The sequence below is a fragment of the Malaclemys terrapin genome, chromosome 4, assembly GCF_027887155.1.
Source record: "Malaclemys terrapin pileata isolate rMalTer1 chromosome 4, rMalTer1.hap1, whole genome shotgun sequence".
Taxonomy (NCBI): domain Eukaryota; kingdom Metazoa; phylum Chordata; order Testudines; family Emydidae; genus Malaclemys; species Malaclemys terrapin.
The window spans coordinates 38,047,504-38,069,105 of NC_071508.1; the positions used below are offsets into that span (position 1 = coordinate 38,047,504).

Sequence of the window (21,602 nt, forward strand, 5' to 3'; positions counted from 1 at the left end):
CTCCCTTTTTCCCATTCCCACAGCCCCATCTGCGACTGTCTCACAACCTAGCCTGGCATCACACTCCCAGAGGCTAGCGAGGATTAGGCATAGGAAGAAGAGGACACGGGAGGACATGTTCTCAGAGCTTATGGCCTGCTCCCGAGCCCAGGCAGCACAGCAGACCCAGTGGCGGGAGAACTTGTCCCAAATGCAGCAAGCAAACATGGATCGGGAGGAGAGGTGGCGGCAGGAAGACCAGCAGGCGACTCAAACCCTGCTTGGACTACTGAGGGAGCAAACGGACACGCTCCGGCGCCTTGTGGATGTTCTGCAGGAACGGAGGCAGGAGGACAGAGCCCCACTGCAGTCCATCTCTAACCGCCCTCCCCCGCCACCACGTCCCATACTCCCCTCACCCAAAGTGCACAGAAGGAGAGGCGGCAGAGTCCACGCAAACTCTCACTCCACCCCTGCAGAGAGCTCTAGTAGCAGAAGGCTCTCATTCCCCAAAATTTGACAAGTTCTTTCCTTCCCGCCTGACACAAGCCCCCGTCCAAGTTTCACCTCCCAGTTCCATGTGTAGTTGATAATAAAAAATATGTTTCTGTTAACTAATGTTTCCATCATGTTCTTTTGGAGGAGGGGGGGAAAGGGGGATGGTAATTGGACAGGACAGTCACCTTTGGCAGGGTACATAGGCGGGGGCAGGTACAGCAGCAGGGCACATACACAGTGCAGTGACTAGTTGCCCTGGTCAGTCTGGGAGGTGGTTTTCATGTTCTGTAGTGGGGGGTGGGTTGCTCTGTGACTTTGTGGCGGGGGAGGGCAGTTACAGATCTTAAGCGGCGGTCCTTATGCAGGATCACAGAGCCACACAGCAGGAGATCTGTAACCGTCCTCCCCCTGCCACAAAGTCACATAGCCCCCCCATACACACAGTCCCGATCAGGAGGGGTGACAGGCTCCGTTGAAAGAACCAGCCCACCACAGCGGAGCCTGTCAATCCTTGAGTTTAGAAGCTTTCTTTGCGTCACTACACTACACCCGCTCCGCACCACAATCCGCGTCCCAGTTTTAAAAAATTCCCGCGAAAACAGTAGTAAAGAAAACGGTGTTCATTAACAAAGTAGAACTGATTTTATTTCGAAACGTGTGTTGGAAGGGGGGGAGAAGGGGGTATGTAACTGGAGAGGATAGTCAACATTAACTGGGTAAAGAAACGGGGGCAGGTTTGGCTTCTCTGTACACAAACTTTACAGTCACAGGTTACCCTGCTCACTCAGGAACCTAGCTTTCAAAGCCTCCCGGATGCACAGCGCGTCCCGCTGGTCTCTTCTAATCGCCCGGCTGTCTGGCTGTGTGTAATCAGAAGCCAGGCTATTTTCCTCAACCTCCCACCCCGCCATAAAGGTCTCCCCCTTGCTCTCACAGAGATTGTGGAGCACACAGCAAGCTGCTATAACAATGGGGATATTGGTTTCGCTGAGATCACAGCGAGTCAGCAAGCTTCTCCATCTCCCCTTGAGACGGCCAAAAGCACACTCCACCACCATTCTGCACTTGCTCAGCTGGTAGTTGAAGAGTTCTTTTTCACTGTCCAGGGCGCCAGTATAGGGCTTCATGAGCCAGGGCATTAGCGGGTAGGCTGGGTCCCCGAGGATGACTATAGGCATCTCCACATCCCCAACAGTTATTTTGTGGTCCGGGAAGTAAATACCTTGCTGCAGCCGTCTAAACAGACCAGAGTTCCTGAAAACACGAGCGTCATGAACCTTGCCCGGCCATCCGACGTAGATGTTTGTAAAACGTCCCCTGTGGTCCACCAGTGCTTGCAGCACCATGGAAAAGTAGCCCTTTCTGTTAATGTACTGGCTGGCCTGGTGGTCCGGTGCCAGGATAGGGATGTGAGTTCCATCTATGGCCCCACCGCAGTTTGGGAATCCCATCGCTGCGAAGCCATCTATGATCGCCTCCACGTTTCCCAGGGTCACTACCTTTGGCAGCAGTACATCAACGATTGCCTTGGCTACTTGCATCACAACAACCCCCACAGTAGATTTGCCCACCCCAAACTGGTTCGCGACTGACCGGTAGCTGTCTGGCGTTGCAAGCTTCCAGAGGGCTATGGCCACTCGCTTCTGGACAGTCAGGGCTACTCGCATCCGGGTGTCATTGCGCTTCAGGGCAGGGGACAGCAACTCACAAAGTTCCAGGAAAGTTCCCTTCCGCATGCGAAAGTTTCGCAGCCACTGGGATTCATCCCAGACCTGCAGCACTATGCGGTCCCACCACTCAGTGCTTGTTTCCCGTGCCCAGAATCGCTGTTCCACGGCATCAACATGACCCATTGCGACCATGATGTCCTCGGCGCTGGGTCCCCTGCTTTCTGAGAGGTCTGTGCTACTCTCAGACTTCAGGCCATCACCGCGGTGACGTAGCCTCCTCGCCTGACTTATCTGCATCTGCCTCAGGGAAAGGTGTATGATAAGCTGCGAGGCGTTGAGAGCGGCCACAACTGCAGCGATGGTCGCAGTGTGCTCCATGCTCGCAGTGCTGTGGCGTCCGCGCTGTCACTGACTAGAAAAGTGCGCGAACTGATTTCCCGCCGGCGCTTTCAGGGAGGGAGGGCGGGAGTGATGGACGGATGACGACAGTTACCCAAAAGCACCCTGGACACATTTTTTTTACCCAGAAGGCATTTGCGGCTCCACCCAGAATTCCAATGGGCAGCGGGGACTCCGGGAACTGTGGGATAGCTGCCCACAGTGCACAGCTTCCAATGTCGACGCTTTCCCCGTTAGTGTGGACTCACAAAGTCGAATTACTGTCCTTAGTGTGGACACACACGTTCGACTTTGCAATATCGATTCCAAAAATTCGATTTAAGTAAAATCGAACTACTCTCGTAGTGTAGACAAGGCCTCAGAGTAGATAACTTTTAGATCATGAAAGCCAGAAGGGTTGAGTGGAACACTTCAAAAAGCTCTACAAATCACACACCGATAGTCCAGATTGTGGCACTGTGTAGACAACACCTGAAACAGTTTCCAATCATAACAGCTCATATATGAACACCAAATTCAAGATCTTGATACTGTAATAATTACATTCTTGCTAAAAGGTATGTTCTTAACACTGGGTTCACCTTCATTCTTCCAAAAATGATATTGAAATCACAGGCCTCAATATATCTTATTGTACACTGGATGCAGACCTAGCCAAGCGTTATACAGTAACTTACATAACAGCTAGAAATTCTGATTTAAAGGGCTTTACAGAATTTACAAAGTGTTGGTTACTTCCCTAAGTCGAATGAATATTCCATTTTATGAATGAATGAGAAGCCTTAAGAGAAGAAATGACAGTATATTTACTTTTTTTTCTTTTTTTTTTTAAAGGCTTCCTCACCTGTTGTTCATTGAGATCCACTTTACCTGGAATTGGCAAAAATTGTCCCAGCAGAGATGTCATAGGGTTAGGCACATCTGATAAGAAAAAGTTTATATTAAGTTAATTGGATTGCTCATAGGTCATAAAGTTAAGCACATGCATAAGTGTTTTCAGGATCAAAGCCTAAACTTGTGGGAACAGATGTGCCATTTAGCATCTTTAAGCCTTTCTTTTATTAAAAAAAAAAAACATTTCCGGAGTTTATCTTTCATCTCCGCTTCTTTGTCATAGATTAGCTTGGAACCAAACTCATGCTTCCCCCACAATAAATATTGTTAATGGAGGGTCCAGAAGATATCTCTCCAGAAACATTCCTTTTAAATTTGCAAAAGGGTTGCATTTTGGAATTAAATACACCTCTACCCCGATATAACGCGACCTGAAATAACACGAATTCGGATATAAGACGGCAAAGCAGTGCTCCGGGGAGGGGGGGGGGGGAACTGCATGCTCCGGCGGATCAAAGTAAGTTCAATATAATGCGGTTTCACCTATAACGCGGTAAGATTTTTTGACTCCCAAGGACAGCATTATATCGAGGTAGAGGTGTACTAAACAACTGCACACAGCCACCAAAGACCATTAACAGTTTGTCAACAAGTTGACCATCGGAGGCCTTTACTCTTTGACCTTAATTGCATCAGAGTATGTTTAAAAATACTCCAAATGCAAATTTTATAGCCTAAAATACCTTTACAAATAAGTAACTGACAGAACCTTTCATTGTATTTATTTCGGACTCTTATTTTACAACTTTCAAAGTCAAAAGAATGCACTTGGAGCAGAAGTATTTGCCTATGAACAAGAAATTACTGCTAGAAAAATAAGGAGGAGGCCATAGCCCTAGGGGGGGGTTTCTTTATATAGGTCCTGATTCAGCAATTCACTCAAGCACATGCTTAACTTGAAGTACGTGAACAGTCCCACTCACTTTAATTCATATTAATCCTCCACACCAGTTTGAAAAAAAAAGGATTAGACTCTATGAGATTGACGAAATGAATCTTGCTATCTGAAATTAATTTATAGATGCCTTCTTGCAGATGTTGTAAGAAAAAATGGAGCTCAGAAAAAAGCTCAAATTGGAAACTTTTGGGGTCCATCGCTCTGGGACTTTAATGGACTTAATTTCTGGTTCTTCTAATCCTGGGCCTCCCATTGCCCTCTGTTTTATACTATGAAGGTGAGTAAAATGGAAGAAAGTCTGGTCAAATGGGAGATAAAGACATATGGTAGCTCTCTGATATGGTTTCACCATCCTCTCCTCTAGAGATATTGTGACTGTAATAGAATTTGGAATTTCAATATAAATATTTTCCTCATTTTGGATCTTTCAGATTTATCCTTGGTAAGGGCCTTGTTTGGTTTTTTTACACTATATCAAATATGTTGGGCATCTGCAGAATCTACTGAAGTCAATCAGGGTTGGAAATGCTCTGCACCTTGTGAAATTGAGCCTGTAGGTCATGTTTTTACAGTGTCTAACATAATCAGACCCTAATCTCAGATTGGTGCCCATTGGCACTACTGCAATACAAACAACAGAAAATAATAAAAACAACATGGAAGGAGACAATGGTAAGATGGCTCTTAAGAAAGTCATGCTGCTGGAGGAAAGAGAAGCTTACTAAAATGTTACCATTAAACTACATGCACATACAGCCAGGGCCGGCTCCAGGCACCAGCCCAGCAAGCAGGTGCTTGGGATGGCCAAGGGGAAGGGGCGGCACGCTGGGCTCTTTGGCGGCAATTCGGCAGTGGGTCCATCGGTCCCTCTCGGAGGGAAGGACCTCCGCCGAATTGCCGCCTAAGAAGAAAGCGGCGCGGTGGAGTTGCCACCAATCGCGATCGCAGCTTCTTTTTTATTTATTTATTTTTTTTCCGCCGCTTGGGGCGGCAAAAATCCTGGAGCCAGGATTGCTGCATTGCTGTTGTAGATGAAAATCTTAATGCTAAATCCATGCCCCTTCAGCTGCTTTTTATTTTTGGAGAAAGTAACATTTGGTGGCAAGCTTGGGTACATGCAAGTGGGTGTCATTCTTGAGAATGCATATGGCTTGGACAAATTGCTTCCTACTGAATGTAATCTGCTTATTAACATCATATGACCAATTCATTAATTTCAGCACATCTATTGTAGTAATCTTGTGGTCTTTTTGTGAAGTACATAGCAGAAACCGTAAAATAATAAATAGTAATTGGTGGTAGTCCTGGCTCATTTCAGCACCAATGTTGCTTAGAAACACAAACACGTAGATACACATTAATGATTTGTGGCATAATGTCTGACATTATTTTAAATTTTCATTTTCTTTGTACCTGACTGAAGATAATTATGTTGGTTTTGATACTGGGGAACTAGATGAACTGTTTTCAGTTCTCTTGTGCCAGAATTGTTTATGCAGAGTATTTGAGTACCTCCTTTCAACTGGCAGATCACCTGAAATACACCATAAATGATTAGTTTTCATCTAAGGATAGTCATTCTAGGCACATAGATATAAAGTTTTTCATAAGAATACCTATCTGTCTGATTGCAGAATGCCATTGAACATCTATGCTGCTGCTCCTCATCTCAGGTGGGAAGGATTTATAGCTTTCTAGACTCCCCAACCATGGAACTCTCCAGGACACATTCCAATTACTAGTGCTGTGTTCTGTGTTTAGGATTTGGTCCTCAAGACAGAAATATGGGTCTGCAATGGTGTTTCATTTTGTTCACCCAACTATAACTATAGAGCAAGCATCTCTTTTTGGTTGTAGCCAACTCCACAGCTTGCTTTGTTTCTAATGTTATATAGTAAATATAGACAAAATGTAGTATAATTAAATATAAGCTCCTAGATCATGAGGTCTCTGGAACAGGAACTGCCTTTTCATTACTTGTCTGTATAGCACAGGCATAGTGGTCCCCTGACTGGGGCCTCTAGACTACTATAATACAAATAAATAAGCAAACAAATAAACATAATTTCCTTCAATGTGTACTGTTGCTGTCAGTTTCAAGAAATAATTACCACTGGACTGGAATCTGTTCTGTGTGAACAGCTGGGGTCCTCCATTACATTTTGTGCAGATAGTAACTTGCAGCTGGTTTCTCCTGCATTTGAATTCTGAAAAACTGCTTCCTTTTGGTTATTAGCCATATTACTAACAATTGTTTCTTTTACCTCCGCCTGAAAAAATAAATAGTTTCACATCTTAAAAGGAATACTTTAAATGCTACCCTAAATTGCAGTGCCAGTAGGACAGGAGATGAAAATTTATAGCTGCATAAACAATGCATTTTAAAGCAAAAACTGCATTCAAACCTAATTTGGAGAATAGCTAGTTCTAACTGTTACAGCTTAGACTGAATGATTTTCATTTAATATTCAAATGAAAATACTTCTAAAGAATAACAAGGGGTAATGCACAAAGACATATTTTACAGCAACAAAGCCGTTCCTTCCCTTCCTATACTGGCAATCATCAACTCAGTTCCATGCTGCCCTGGAGAAGCTAAGAGACTGCTTTAACAAGTAATGTGAAACACATGAATTAGTCATACAATACACAACTTGAGCCCTATGGACTCAAGGGATTTAATTTAATTAACAACCAAGCAATAACATCAGGACTGGAACCTAACAGTTTAAGCAGCATTCCCATACTAAGACATTTGTCAAAGTGATCAGTGAGTAAACTTTGGTCGTACTCTTCTTCAAATGGGAATTGCCACACCTTTACTCATTGGCAACACTATCCACTATAAAGCATTTGTCAAGCTGGTACATGGAAGAACTGTAGTACCCACTGCATAATGATCAAACCTCTGAATAAAGCCCTGATTCATTCAAAGCACACACTAAAGCACTCACCAGGAACCCTGGCACACCTTGTCCATGACAGCGTTCCAGGGATGTCTAGCAAAAAGTTCTCCAACCTGGAATTTCTTTGTTTTTATGGTTTGTCTTTTATAAACCTAGGAAATTACATTTAAAAAACCCAAACATAGTAAGAGAATGTTAGGGTTGCAAAGTGAAGCACTCCAACAGTAGGAATTGCCAGTGTTATAGTTGTACCTCAGCCTTAACTCTGCCCCTTTGTATGCATGCAACATAATACAGGCTCAGATGCTAAGTGACAGCTGAGGGGTTTTTGGCACAGCTCAGGATGAGATATGTGCAAAGGTAGCCATAAGCCACTTTTGAATTCTCTGACTGTACAGGGATGACTGGCCACAGTCCATGTGACTGCCTTAGGCAGAGGGGTAGCATAGAAGCTACTACACCATCCAAGATCCCCCTGGGCTGGGGAAATCCTTTGGGGGGGCAGGCAAAGCAGCTATAGGGCATTACATTATCAAATAAAATGCATCTGCAGGACTAGTCTCTCTTTCGGGCCCTGATTTAGCAAAGTACGTATGCATGTGCACAGCCTCACTGGGTACGTCCATGTTGCCTGCAAACTGCCCACAGAAGCAAGTCTCCCAGCCCAGGATGAGACACTTGGGGAATTGAGGCTTGTGCTAGTGATCTAAAAAGAACTGTGCAGATAGTGCTTTGAACTCAGGCTCTGAAGCCTAGCCCCTTCCCCAGGCTTCAGAGCCCAAGCTCCAGCCTGAACCATGATATCTACACAGCCTACTTTCAGTGCAGTAGTGCAAGCTCCACTAACCTGAGTCTGTCAACCCAGACATACCTAGTGACCAGATCACCCAAGTCAAATATCAGGACATGGGGGGGTGGGGGGGGAAGTGGCGTGACGCGGGGGGGCGGGGCCAAAAACAAACAAAAACAAAAAAACCACCCGAGCAGGCAGGACTCAGTCGGGCGGTAGGGAGGGTAGGGGGGCGGCCCGCGGGGCCAGGCGGTGGCTGTTCTTCCCCCCCCCCAGGCAGTGGGACTCAGGAGCAGCCGCTGCTGCAGCTCCCACTGCCGCGGGGGGGGCGGGGGAGGGACGGGGGAGGAGGAAGCGGCCGATGGCCAAGCTCGGCGGATGCGGCTCTGGTGCCCGGGCCCGAACCCCCCGAGCCGGGGCCTGCTGCGGGGACCCAGCAGCGCGCACACTGCGCCCAGCCCCTGGCCAATCGCGTCTGGGCTGCTGCCCAGCTGGTGCTATCCCTGGGCGGCCCCGAAGTGGGGGCAGCAGGCCCCAGCCCCCCCCCCCGTCCCGCTCGGGTCCCACAGAGGAACAGGCCAGGGCGGCTTGGGCCCGGGCGCCAGAGCCGCAGCCGCCGAGCTTGGCAATCGGCCGCTTCCTCCCCCCGCAGCAGTGGGAGCTGCAGCAGCGGCTGCTCCCGAGTCCTGCTGCCCGGGGGAGGGGGGAACAGCTGCCGCCTGGCCCCGCAGGCCGCCGCCCTCCTCTCCCTACCGTCTGACTGAGTCCTGCCTGCTTGGAGCCAGGCCAGACTCTTACTCACCCCGGCCCCACGCTCCCCCTGCGTCTCCCCGGCCTCCCTCCAACGCTTGTGGAGGGAGGAGGAATGGTGAGCCTGGGGAAGAGGCGGGGATTCGGGGAGGGAGCCAATGGGGGGAGGAGGGGGCGGAACTGGGGCGGGGGGGAGGGGGCGCGAGCACTTCCGGGCTCCAGGCTCCGGAGCATTCCCTTGTTTGTCCAGTGGGACAAACAAGGAAATATTGGGACAGTCCCGATAAAATCGGGACGTCTAGTCACCCTAAACATACCCATTCTCTTCAATGACAACTGCTGGTCCTCAGCACTTTTGAAAATCAGCCACCTACTTAGGTGCCTAGCAGCCTGATCCAAAACGCCCTGAAGTCAATCAGAGTCTTTCCATTGACTTCAGTGGGTTTTAGGTTAGCCCCTAAATGAGGATTTAAGAGCCTAACTTTACAGCCAAGATTTTCATAAATGGATGTCTAATGTTCTCTTTCCTTTTGTATGTGGAATATGTAGGACTGCATTTGAAAAAACATTTTACCCTTTGGCAGTTTAGGTGATTCCCGTTTTCAATTTCTACAATATTTTGCCTGTAAGATCAAAAACAAAGAACAAAAACTTTCAGAAAAACAACAACAACATCCTAAATTCATACTTACAAGTTCATCACAGACAGGAGCACTAGTCTGAGGTAAAGTGCTGGTATCACTGCAAGGTTCTGTCACACAAAATGGAAGGTTTTTTAAACAAACAATGAGGACAATGGCAAACATTAGGAGATCTTTTATACTATAGGTCTGAGGAAAAAAAGATTTGGACATCACAGGATTGCGTAGGACACTGACAAAAATTAAAAAGAGCACTCTGAAAGTGCAGCTAAGCTTGCATAAAAATATTGAATATTCTCCTCTAACAGACTTCCTGTCAGGAACGTTGGGAAATGAGACCCCAGTATTGAGCCAGCTTGATGTTTCTCAAAATAGCTGGGAAAAATTATACATTTCTCAGTGATGTTATGTTAAAAAAGGCTAATGAATGTGCAACTTGCCACTGGAGGGATTCTAATACCCGATCACATGACAAATGGCTATGAGATGCCTCATGTATTAGAAGAAACAACTGGAGAACATGCTTTGTGGTCTGGCATCTATATAAGGGCAGCTTTGTCTTTTTGACACTGGCTCATGCTAGGACTGATGCAGAGCAGCACAATCGCAGGGGGAACTCCAAAAGGCAACGTTCTTCAAGGATGCACAATCCCTCCAAGAGGTTCCAGGCATGCATACTGTAGGGAGCACACCCCCGGCATCACTGCTTAGGAAGATGCAGCATTATCCTTTCTGCATATCTGTCCAGCTCTGTATATCTGGCTTTACTCCTGTCTCTTCCCTCACCCCTTTGGGATGGCTCTTAAGCAAGGAATACTGTTGCACACAGGGAGTGCAACTGTGCATGGCCCCTATGCAATGGTGTAAGGCTCCTTTTGCCCACCCCATCCCCTCTCCTTCCCTTGTACACCTGTGTATGGAAGGGCACAAAGTGGCCATTACTGAGCCCATGAGAAGAGAGCTCACTCCTACCTACTGGAACCTGAGCAATAGCTTTTTAAAGGACCAGGGAGAAAACTATCCTTTAATTGAACTTTATATCTTCACTTTTCAAGATAACCATTGAGCTACGATAATTTTTTTGAACACATTCTCTTTCAAACTTCTTCAGCTTCCTTATAGACATCAAAGTAAATAGAGGTACATGGATAGAAACAATATTGCCTAGAAATTAAAAACAATTCCTTTCAACCTCCATGATGTAAAGCCCACATTATCACATAGCAAGATCAAAGGTCACAAAGCTAACGTGCAATCAGAAATCAGAGCACTGGGGAACAATTCAGAGGATTGGTGACGGTATATCATACTTCTTACCTTTCAGTAACTGGTTCAAATTTGGGCCTTGTGAGTAATGACCAAAAATCATTCCCATTTAATAGCTGTTCAGTGGCTTATGTCACTTGAACTTATGATTGCTGTCTTGTTTCTAATGTGTAAGCATCCACATTACAAATTCCCAATTACCAGTGGCACTCATTGCTGGCAGACTCAGCAGAGAGGTCAAGATCTAAAATAACCTGAAGACTGATAATCTCCCTCTCCCTAACTAGAGCAGCAGCTCCTCCTAAATTGGGGCTGAGGCACACTGATAAGGGAATGTGGAGAAGCTTGCATTGCTGTAACTGCTGCATGGATAAGGCTAAGATTTTGTCATGGTTATTTTTAGTCACAGTCAGGTCATGGGCAATAAACAAAAATTCACGGAAGCCGTGTCTGTCTGTGACTTTTGCTGCTGCGGCTCCATGGTTTCCTCTACCACCATGGTGGCTGGGAGCTGTGGGGTTCCCCCTCTGCCTGTGGCAGCTGGAAGCTGCAGGGGGGCCCCCTCCAACCATGGTGGCTGGGAGCTGAAGGGGGGCCAAATTTCCCAAAGAGAAAACTGGACACCCTTAGCCACTCGCCAAAGGCGCCCCCTACCCACCCTCCCGCGTGAGGCTGTCACCTGTTGCTGGAACCCCAAGGGCCCACTCAGGAGGCTGTTGCCTGTCACTGGAACCTTACAGGGGGCCCCTGGGCCTGAGGCAGAGAATGTCATGGAGGTCTCTGGAAGTCACGGATTCCGTGACTTCGATGACCTCCATAACATAAACATAGCCTTATGCATGGATAAATAGAAGACTTCCATCTCCAATCCCATCACACTTTAATGAGTGCTAACAAAAAATTAACTTACAGGAGAAAAATAAACTAGAAATCATACAGGGACGGTCAATCATTTATACTGTCAGTTGTAGATGGGAGGAGACCAAATTAAAAAAATCAAACACAGTAGGTGACTTCTCCAAACACTTACCATTGGAGGTACCTGGCAAGGCTTGTGACTGTACACAACTATTAAGCATTCCTTTGAATTGGTCATAACAAATACAATTATTCCCACCAGTAACTGGATCTAGTAGAGGTCTGAATACCTAGAGAAAGAGAATATGTTTTCTTTCATTTATTTCTTTAACTTCAACACATTTATAGGAAAATTTAACTATTTGATTTCAATTGTGAAAAATCATAGCCATTTAGTTCAAAGTTTAAGAGAAGGTTGCTCAGCTTGTGCAGTAACTGAGGTTCTTCGAGATGTGTGTCCCTGTGGGTGCTCCACTTCAGGTGTTGGTGCATCCTGGTGCTGTCAATCGGAGATTTTCAGTAGCAGTGTCTGGTCAGGGTGCATGTGCGCAGTAGCAGTCTCGCAGTGCCGCTGGTGTCTCATCTAACATGCTCAGGTCCCGACCCCTTCAGTTCCTTCTCAACCGTGGAGCGTTTTGCTCGTACTCTGAATTAGAGGGGAGGAGGGTGGGTAGTGGAGCACCCACAGGGGAAGACACATCTCAAAGAACCTCAGTTACTGCACAAGGTGAGTAACCTTCTCTTCTTCTTTGAGTGCTGTCCCTGTGGGTGCTCCACTTCAGGTGAATGTAGAGCAGTGCTCTCATGAGGACGGAAAGGAATTCGGAGTTCAGTTTGTTGCTGAGGCTAGTACAGTGAGGCCTAGTCTTGTGTCTGAGCTTGAACTGAGAGTAATAGCATAGTGATTTGTGAATGTGTGTTAAGAGGCCCAGGTGGCCGCCCTGCAGATGTTTAGAATGGTCACATTGTGTAGGAATGCTATGGATGTAGATAAAGCTCTTGTTGAGTGGGTTCTGATGCCCGGAGGGGCTTCAGTGTTGTGCAGTGAATAGCACATATGGATACAGCTGGATATGCATTTCGATAATCTTTGCGTAGATATGGCAGAGCCTCTGATCGTTCTGTTGTTGACACAAAAAGTCAAAAGTCAATTGGAAGAGCTTCGTTCCAAATAGATAAAATGCTAAGCGCATGTCCAATGTGTGCAGGACCACCTCTTGAGCGTTAGTGTGTGGTTTTGTATGAAATGTAGTTAAGTGAATCAGTTGGTTGAGATGGAACAAGGACAATATTTTGTGCATAATCTTAGGATGTGTTCTAAGTGTCATTTTATCCTTGAAGAATATTGTGTATTGTGGGTGAGCCACGAGAGCCCCTATTTTGCTGACTCTTCACACTGATATAATGGTGACCAGGAATGCCACTTTCATAGATAAGTGAAGTAATGAGCATGTGGCTAAGGGTTCGAATGGGGCTCTGGTTAGACTTCTGAGCACCAGATTTAAGTCCCATACTGGCATGGGTTCTCAGATATCTAGATATATGTTCTATATGCCCGCGAGAAACTGCTTAGTAATCGGGTGAGCAAATATCCAAGTCCTGTCTACCTGTTGATGGAAGGCCGTGATGGCGGCAAGTTGAACTCTATGGGAGCTCATAGTAAGCCCTGAGTTCTTTAGGGATAATAAATATTGCAGGATTAGTGGAAGTGGTGCCTTGCTTGCAGATATTTGTTTATTCTGGCACCATAGGAAGAATCTTTTCCATTTTTGGAGGTAAGTAGTACGCGTGTTGTGATTCCTGCTGTTTATTAACACTTGTTTTACATGTTCTGAGCAGGTTAGTTCGTTGTGGTGGAGCCATGAAGGAGCCATGCCTTCAGGTGAAGTTTCTCTGGGTCTGGATGGAGGACTTGATGATCGTCCTGAGAGAGAAGATTCTATAGGCCAGGGAGACTGAACGGTGTGCAGATCACTATGGGTGTCAGGTAAGGGAACCATGTCTGTCTGGGCCAGGTTGGTACTATGAGTATTATTTTGGTCCTGTCGGTTTGTATTCTGTGTATTACTTTGGAGATTAGAGGTATTGATGGGAATGTGTACAGAAGGGGAGCGTTCCATTTGATGAGAAAAGTGTCCCCTAAGGATCGTGCCCCTAGTTCTGCTCATGAGCAAAACTTTGGGCATTTCTTGTTTACTGATGTCGCAAACAGGTCTATGTGTGGGGATCCCCATATGTAAAATATGTGTTGTGTTATTTCGTCATTCAGTTCCCATTAGTGCTCTTGGGAAAACTGTCTGCTTAATGCGTCTGCCGTCATGTTCAGTCGACCCAGGAGGTATGCTGCTGTAATAGTGATGTTGTGTTTTATGCACCAGTTCCATAGTTTTAAGGCCTCTGTGCATAAGGAGTGGGAACATGTTCCACCCTGTTGATTTATATAGAACATACACACAATGTTGTCAGTCAGAACCCTTATAATTTTGCCTCATATAAGAGGGAGGAAATGAAGGCATGTTTTGTGGAACGTGCGTAATTTGAGCAGGGTTGATATGTAAATATGTTTCAGTGGGGACCACTTGCTTTGGACTGAATATTGGTTTAGGTGAGCTCCCCATGCGATCAGTGAAGCATCTGTTGTGATTTGTATGGATGGTGGATCCTGTTGAAATGGGATGCCTGAGCAAACGTTTATCGGGTTTGTCCACTAGCGTGTGTGAATGTAGAACCTCTGGGGTCGGTGTAAGTCTTTTGTTTAGGCTGTGCTTTTCTGGAATCTATACCGAGCTCAGCCATCCTTGAAGGCAGCGCATGTAGAGTCTGGTGTGTTTTACAACGAAAGTGGTAGCTGCCATATGTCTCAAGAGTTGTAGGCAGGTGTGTGCAGACACCCATGGGCTGTCTGAGACCACCGACATGAGGGAGGTCATTGCTGTGAATCGGGGTATTGGAGTGATGCTTTAGCCTCCACTGAGTCCAGGTGTGCTCCTATGAAGTCCAAACATTGTACTGGAGTTAGGATAGTTTTCTTTTAATTGATTTGTAGCACTAGGGAGTGAAAAAGAGAGATGGTTTCTCGAGTAATGCGTAATGTTTCTGTCAAGGTACGGCCTTTTAGCAGGCGATCATCTAAGTATGGGAATATCAATAGTCCCTGTCTGCGCAAATAAGCAGCTACCACCACTAGGGTTTTGGTAAAGACACATGGAGCGGTCAACAGTCTGAATGTCAGTACTCTGTACTGGAAGTGATCTTGTCCCACTGTGAATCATAGAAATCGTCTGTGAGCGGGATGGATGGCAATGTGAAAATACGCATCTTGCAGGTCCAAGGTTTAGAACCAGTCACCTTCTTCCAGCGCAGGGATGATAGAATTCAGTGTGACCATTTTGAATCTGTGGGTATGGACAAATTTGTTGAGTTTTCTGAGATTTAGTATGAGTTGCCAACATCCGTTTTTCTTTTTAGAGTCAGGAATTAATGGAAATAAAATCCCTGCCCTGTGTTGTGTTGGAACTTGTTCCACGGCCCCTAGTTGTAGAAGGTGATGTACTTCTTGTCTCAGTAGGTGCTTGTGAGAAGGGTCCCTGAAGAGGAATGGGGAAGAGGAGATGGGTAGGTGGGATGGAGGTAAAGGGGATGGTATAACCCATTCGAATGATCTCTAAAACCCAATGGCCCGTGGTGATAGAGGCCCACGGATGGTAAAATGGTCGAAGCTGATGACCAAAGTTTTGAATCGTTTGTTCCATTGGCGCTAATGGTCGGAGGTCGGTCAGACTCTCGATCAATGTTTTAAAATTGTGTCTTGTTTGGTGATGCTTGGGACGTCGCAGCCTGAGATTGGGTAAGGCAATATCTCTGTGGTCTGTGCCTTTGTCTTTGATTGTCGTATGGTCTCTGCTGGCACTGAGACGTGCTGTCTCTGTTACCATTGTAAGACTGGTATCTGCATCTCCTGTTAGGGTGTGTGTAGATCCTGAGGGTCCTCAGTGTGGCCTTCATGGAATGGAGGACCTCATCCGTCTTAGCGGAGAAGAGCTTGCCCCTGTCAAAGGGAAGGTTCTCTACCTTGGTCTGGAGTTCCCTTGGGATATCAGATGAGTGCAATCAGGATGCTCTGTCCATGACGATAGCTGTTGCCGTCATGCATGCCACTGTGTCCACCACATTGAGGGATGTCTGGAGCGCTGTTCTAGCAATACATTGTCCCTCATTGACAATGGCATGGAATTGGTCTCTTTTCCTCTAGAATTTCCTGGATGAAATCATTCAGTTTTATTAATTATCATGATCGTACACAGTGTGTAATTGGCTGTGTGGAATTCAAGAGTCGCAGAAGAGTAAACTTTTTGCCCCAAGAGGTCTAGTTTCTTCCAATCCTTGTCTTGTGCTGTGGATTTGAATTGAGGATATTTGCCCCACTGACTGACCGCATCCACCACTAAGGAGTTAGGCTGTGGGTGTGAAAAAAGGAAGTCCATGACTTTATTTGGCACATAGTATTTCCTGTCCATATGCTTATGGGTTGGGAGGATGGTGGCAGGTGTTTGCCACACCGTTTCTAAAGGTTCCATCAGAGTGTCGTTTATGGGCAAAGCTATTTTTGTCATTGATGAAGTATGTAGGATCTTGAGGAGTTGGTGTTGCGTCCCTGGTACCTCCTCAAGAGGAATATTTTGGCTCTATGCCACCCACCGGAATAACTCTTGAAAGTGTTTGAAATCATCTGTACTAGTGGGAGGCGGGGTCATAACTGCCTCATCAGCGGAACAGGAGTTGTGATCAGGGGATGTTTAATTTTCTGTGGTCTCATCCCTATCTTCCTCCACCTCCTCTGTCACCTCAGAGGGCTCGGGTACCGATGTCATTACAGAGCGTATGGGTTTCCTGTGGGAAGTGGGAGGTCTGTGAAATTGAGACCTGTAGGCTGCCCATGGGTCCCATTGTGGCCATTGAATGGGAAATGGAATGGGAGGGCACATCCATGGATTAGTGAGCCATGGGGGGAAGTCCCTGGTGCTCTGTTCCCTGAGTCTATAATGAGGTTCCTGCTGGGGAGGAGTGCCCAGATGAGAAAACTGCCTCCTCCATGTTGTCCTCCTCATCACTCGAAAAATGTGGAGCACTGGGAGATTCTGGTTGGTCCAGTGCAGTCAGTAATGGCAAGCAGGCAGTGCCGAACAGTGGAGATCTGGGAACAGAGAACACTTCCATATCTGACAAGTCCATAAGGGGAATTGGTACCGTTGTATGCGGTGCTGTATCCTTCTGCGTTGCCGTCCTAGGTGGAAGTAAGCCTACCCTTTGCCTACCCTTTGTGTGTAGCCTTCTTCGGTGCCGATGAGCTTGGTGCCGGAGGGGGAGCCACCACAGGTGGTTGAGGTTGTGGTACTGTGCCCTTTGTAGGGGTAGTCGGAGCTGTGGAGCAGGAGGTCTCTTTGTGCCTGCTACTTGACTCCTTTCTCCTGCCAGCAGAGGTCATGGAGTGGACGGTATCGGAGGTGCCCGATGCATCAATGGTGCTCATTCTGGAGGAGGTTGACACCATGGGGAGCGATCGCGCTGGAGACCATTCTTTTTTAACAGTTCTTGGCTTGGTGGAGACATGACCCTTTTCCTCGATTTTGTAGAGGAGTTGGCACTTAGTCTGTCCATGGAGGATGCGCTGCAGAGTCCCTTGTTGCGGGTTGTCCAGGGCCCAATGTAGGAGTGAGGGATTTTTCCATTAGAATAAGTTTAAGATAAAGATCCCTATCTCTCATTGCTCTCGCTTTGAGATTGTTGCAGTGAGTGCACTTCTGCAGTACGTGTGACTCACCTAAGCATCGGACACATAAGGAGTGGCCATCAGAAATTGGTATTGCGTCCTTACATGAAGTACATCTTTTAAATCCTGGGAAGCCAGGCATATTTATGAAAAAGGGGGATGGGAAAATGAAAGGTTTTTTTATGGCTATCTAACTAAGTTTAGCTAATGCTAACTTTAACTATATTAATTAAAATAACAAATTACTAATAAAAAAGGGTACTAACTATGCTATCTAACTTAACCTAATGTTTTTGAAGGTTTTAGAGATATTGCTACCAGACTCTGTCTCAAGCCGAGGATGGCTGAGAAGGAACTGCAGGGGTCGCGGGGTGTGTGAGCTAGATGAGGCACCAGCGGCACCGCGAGACTGCTACTGCACAGGCGCATCCTGACCGGACACTGCTACCAAAAATCTCAGATTGATTGTGTGATGGGTTGGGTCACAGAAACTCCCTCAAGACTGTCACTAGATGTGCTGGGATACCACTGAGAACAAACCCCCCTGCTAGAAAAGGCTTCCCTCCACTCCCATCTTGCTGAGCTAGACACACCAGTTGGCTCCAGCATAGACCAAGAGGCTGGGCCATGCCCCCCTGCAGTTCACAGAAACTAAGATTCACCTGGCCCAGGAGTTTCTCAGTTAACAGGAACTTTCCCAGCATCCAGTATTCAGTTTTTCTGGGAGCCTAAACCCCAAATAAATCTGTTTTACTCTGTATAAAGCTTATGTCCATGAATGATTCAGCTTTTTGCAGGCCGAAGCCATTGTTTACATATTAGTTTGAATGTTCCCAAGAAAGCTCAGATGTGGATGGGCGTCTCCCAAAGTCCATTGTCAGATGAGTGTTTCTTGATGGAGACTAGTCCTTTCTCAAGAAGCTAACCAAATGCTTCACTGAGGCTACTTAGAATCAAACACATTGAGATACAAGTACATAGCCAATATTCATAACTTCAAATACAAAAATGACACACACACACAGACAGAATAATCATAACCAGCAAACTACAACGTTTCCATTGGCACACCACTTGACCTCCTCTGTACAAGACCTGGTGCCATCATAGGATCCTGGTTGCAACAATGGTCTATACAGTCACGGTTCATGTCAGTAACATCACAGACGGGACACACTGACACCTGAAGTGGAGCACCCACAGGAACAGCACTTGAAGAAGAAGATTTGGTTATCCAAAAACTTGATTTACAATTACCTTGAAATTTAGGGGGGACACGGTGCACTGGTGCAATCGCTACTGGAATATTATGTCCAGTTGTGACGTCCAAAACCCCAAAAGGATACTGATTAAATTGGAGAGCCATTGATGGGACAGGAGAATGATTAAAGGATTGGAAAACATGCTTTACAGACTCAATAAGTTCAGTCTGCTAAGTTTAACCAAAAGAAAAAAAAGGCTAAGGGTGACTTGATCACAATCTATAAATACCTACATGGGGAACAAAATTTTGATATAGGACTCTTCAGTCTAACAGACTGAACAAGATCCAATGGCTGGAGATGGAAGCTAGACAATTTAAAACTGGAAATAAGGTAAAAAAATTGAGTGTAATTAATCATTGGAACGTCTTACCAAGGGTTATGGTGAATTCTCCATCACTGACAATTTTAAATCAAGATAGGATTTTTTCTATAAGATATGCTCTAGTTCAAATATGAATTAATTCAAGGAAGTCCAGTGGCCTGTGTTATACAGGTCAGAATAGATGACTACAGTGGTCTCTTCTGGCCTCACAGTCTATGTTTCTATTATATTTATATGATCTAGAGATAGAGAGGTGTAGAAGACTGTTTCAATCTATCTAGTACTAGTAGATACTAAAATAAAACCTTGTGAAAGAAAGCTGAAAACACTACTACTGTTTTCTTGTTCACGAACATATCTTTGTATTTTAAATGCAGGGCACTTATAATTGCATCATCTGTAATACCTGTTTTTTATTTGCAAATTTAAGTTATGAACAGAAATTACAACAAACACAGACCACCTGATCTGGAACTTCACAATCAGGTGATCAATTTAAGTTAAACAATGGTCCCTTTGAATATGTGTTAACTACTTACAATAAACAATCTGTTCCACATAACTTTGTTAGACACTACGGGCATAGCTACACTTACAGATGTAGAGCGCTGTGAGTTAAACCAGCCCTCAGAGAGAGAGCAGTAGGGAAAGTGCTGCAGTGTGTTCATACTGTCAGCTGCAAGCGCACTGGTGTGGCCACATTTGCGGCACTTGCAACGGCATTGGGAGTCGTGCATTATGGGCAGCTATCCCACAAAGCACCTCTTCCCATTCTGGCGCTGTGGCTTGTGGGAAGGGGGCGGGGGTACATGGGGGCATTCTGGGTCCTGTCCCAATGCCCCGTGATGCATCGCTTCGCATCCCAGCAATCCCTGTGCTTCCATCCACATTTGACACCCTCTTTCAACGTTTTTTGTACTGTGCGCTTTGTCTTCCCTTTTGGTCTGCGGGAATGGATCCCGAAGTGCTGAGGAATATGCTGATAGGTCTCACCAGCACATCACGTTTGGCAGTCGAGTTACTCCTTAAGCTACACACTGACAGTGAGGAGTCCGACAATGATGTCGACTCGCATAAAGCATATGACATGAGATTGCTTGTGGCATTCACGGACATGCTCACCACCGTGGAATGCTGCTTTTGAGCTGGGGAAACAAGCACTGAGTGGTGGGATCACATCGTCATGCATGTCTGGGATGACGAGCAGTGGCGGCAGAACTTTCGGATGAGAAAAGTCACTTTCATGGGACTGTGATGAGCTCGCCCCGCACCCTACGGTGCAAGGACACGAGATTGAGAGCTGCCCTGCCGATGGAGAAGCAGGTGGTTATTGCAATCTGGAAGCTGGCAACTCCGATCGGTCGCTAACCAGTTTGGAGTGGGAAAGTCGACCATTGGAATTGTGTTGATGCAAGTTTGCAGGGCCATTAATTGCATCCTGCTCAGAAGAACTGTGACTCTGGGTAACATGCATGACATTGTGGCTGGCTTTGCACAAATGGGTTTCCCTAACTTCGGAGGGGCGATAGATGGGACGCATATTCCAATTCTGGCACCAGCCCACCTAGCCTTTGAGTACGTTAATTGGAAGGGGTATTTCTCTATGGTTCTCCAGGTGCTTGTGGATCACCGTGGGCGTTTCATTGACATTAACGCAGGCTGGCCTGGAAAGGTGCATGACGCATGCACCTTTTGGAACACTGGCCTGGTCAGGAAGCTGCAAGCTGGGACTTTCTGCCCATACCAGAAGATCACGGTAGGGGAAGTTGAAATGCTCATTGTGATCCTTGGAGACCCTGCTTACCCTTTAATGCCGTGGCTCATGAAATCCTACACAGGGAGCCTGGACAGCAGCAAGGAGCGGTTCAACAACAGGCTGAGTCAGTGCAGAATGACTGTGGAGTGTGCTTTTGCCATTTAAAGGGCCGCTGGCGCTGTCTGTATGGGAAGCTGGACCTGGCTGATGACAACATCCCCACAGTTATATCCGCATGTTGTACCCTCTATAACATTTGTGAAGGGAAGGGTGAAAGATTCACTCAGGGATGGAACTCGGAGGTTCAACACCTGGAGGCTGAATTTGAACAGCCAGAGAGCAGGAATATTAGAGGGGCCCAGCACAGGTCTGCAAGGATTAGGGATGCCTTGAGGGAGCAATTTGAGGTTGAAAGCCACCAGTAATGTTTGATGCCCTGCACAAGAGTGAAGAGCGGTGGTTCCAATGTTAGTAGGAATCTATGTTTGCTACACTGACTTGCAGTGCCTGTTGCTTTCCTGGGCTAAGGTATCTTTTCCTTAATGCAATAATAAAGAATGTTTTCAAAGCCAAGAAATCCATTTATTGAAAAGAAAATTCATTTATTGAAAAGAAACACAACTGCTTGGGAAACAGAAAGGGCCAGGAGGTGGGGTGGGGAAAGGTTCAATCCCAGATTTGCATATGTCCTGTTATCACACTCAGCCTTCCTGTCTGGAGTGCTGTGCAATGGGTGCTGCACTTCAGGCTGGCTAAAATGCATGGTGATGGGGGTTGAGTGCAGTAGGTAAGGGTCGTAGTTTGCAAGCCTGGGTGGTGAAGCTACAGGTGTTGGAGGCAGCTGGTGATAAGAACCCGGAGGTGGGGGAAAGTGGGTTGGAGGTGACATGGGGGCACAAGGGAAAGAGTTTTGGAACAAGGGATGCAGGTGGGGGTGGGT

General features: G+C 46.4%; 1 protein-coding gene across 1 annotated transcript in view; it reads right to left on the minus strand.

Annotated features, from left to right (window-relative positions):
• The window catches only part of TESMIN (testis expressed metallothionein like protein), a 47,151-nt gene that overhangs the window by 16,080 nt on the left and 9,469 nt on the right, over positions 1-21,602 (minus strand). The window contains 5 exon segments of the mRNA XM_054027325.1: positions 3,391-3,467; positions 5,752-5,872; positions 6,450-6,608; positions 9,477-9,535; positions 11,722-11,839. Coding sequence (XP_053883300.1) covers positions 3,391-3,467; positions 5,752-5,872; positions 6,450-6,608; positions 9,477-9,535; positions 11,722-11,839 — 534 coding nt within the window.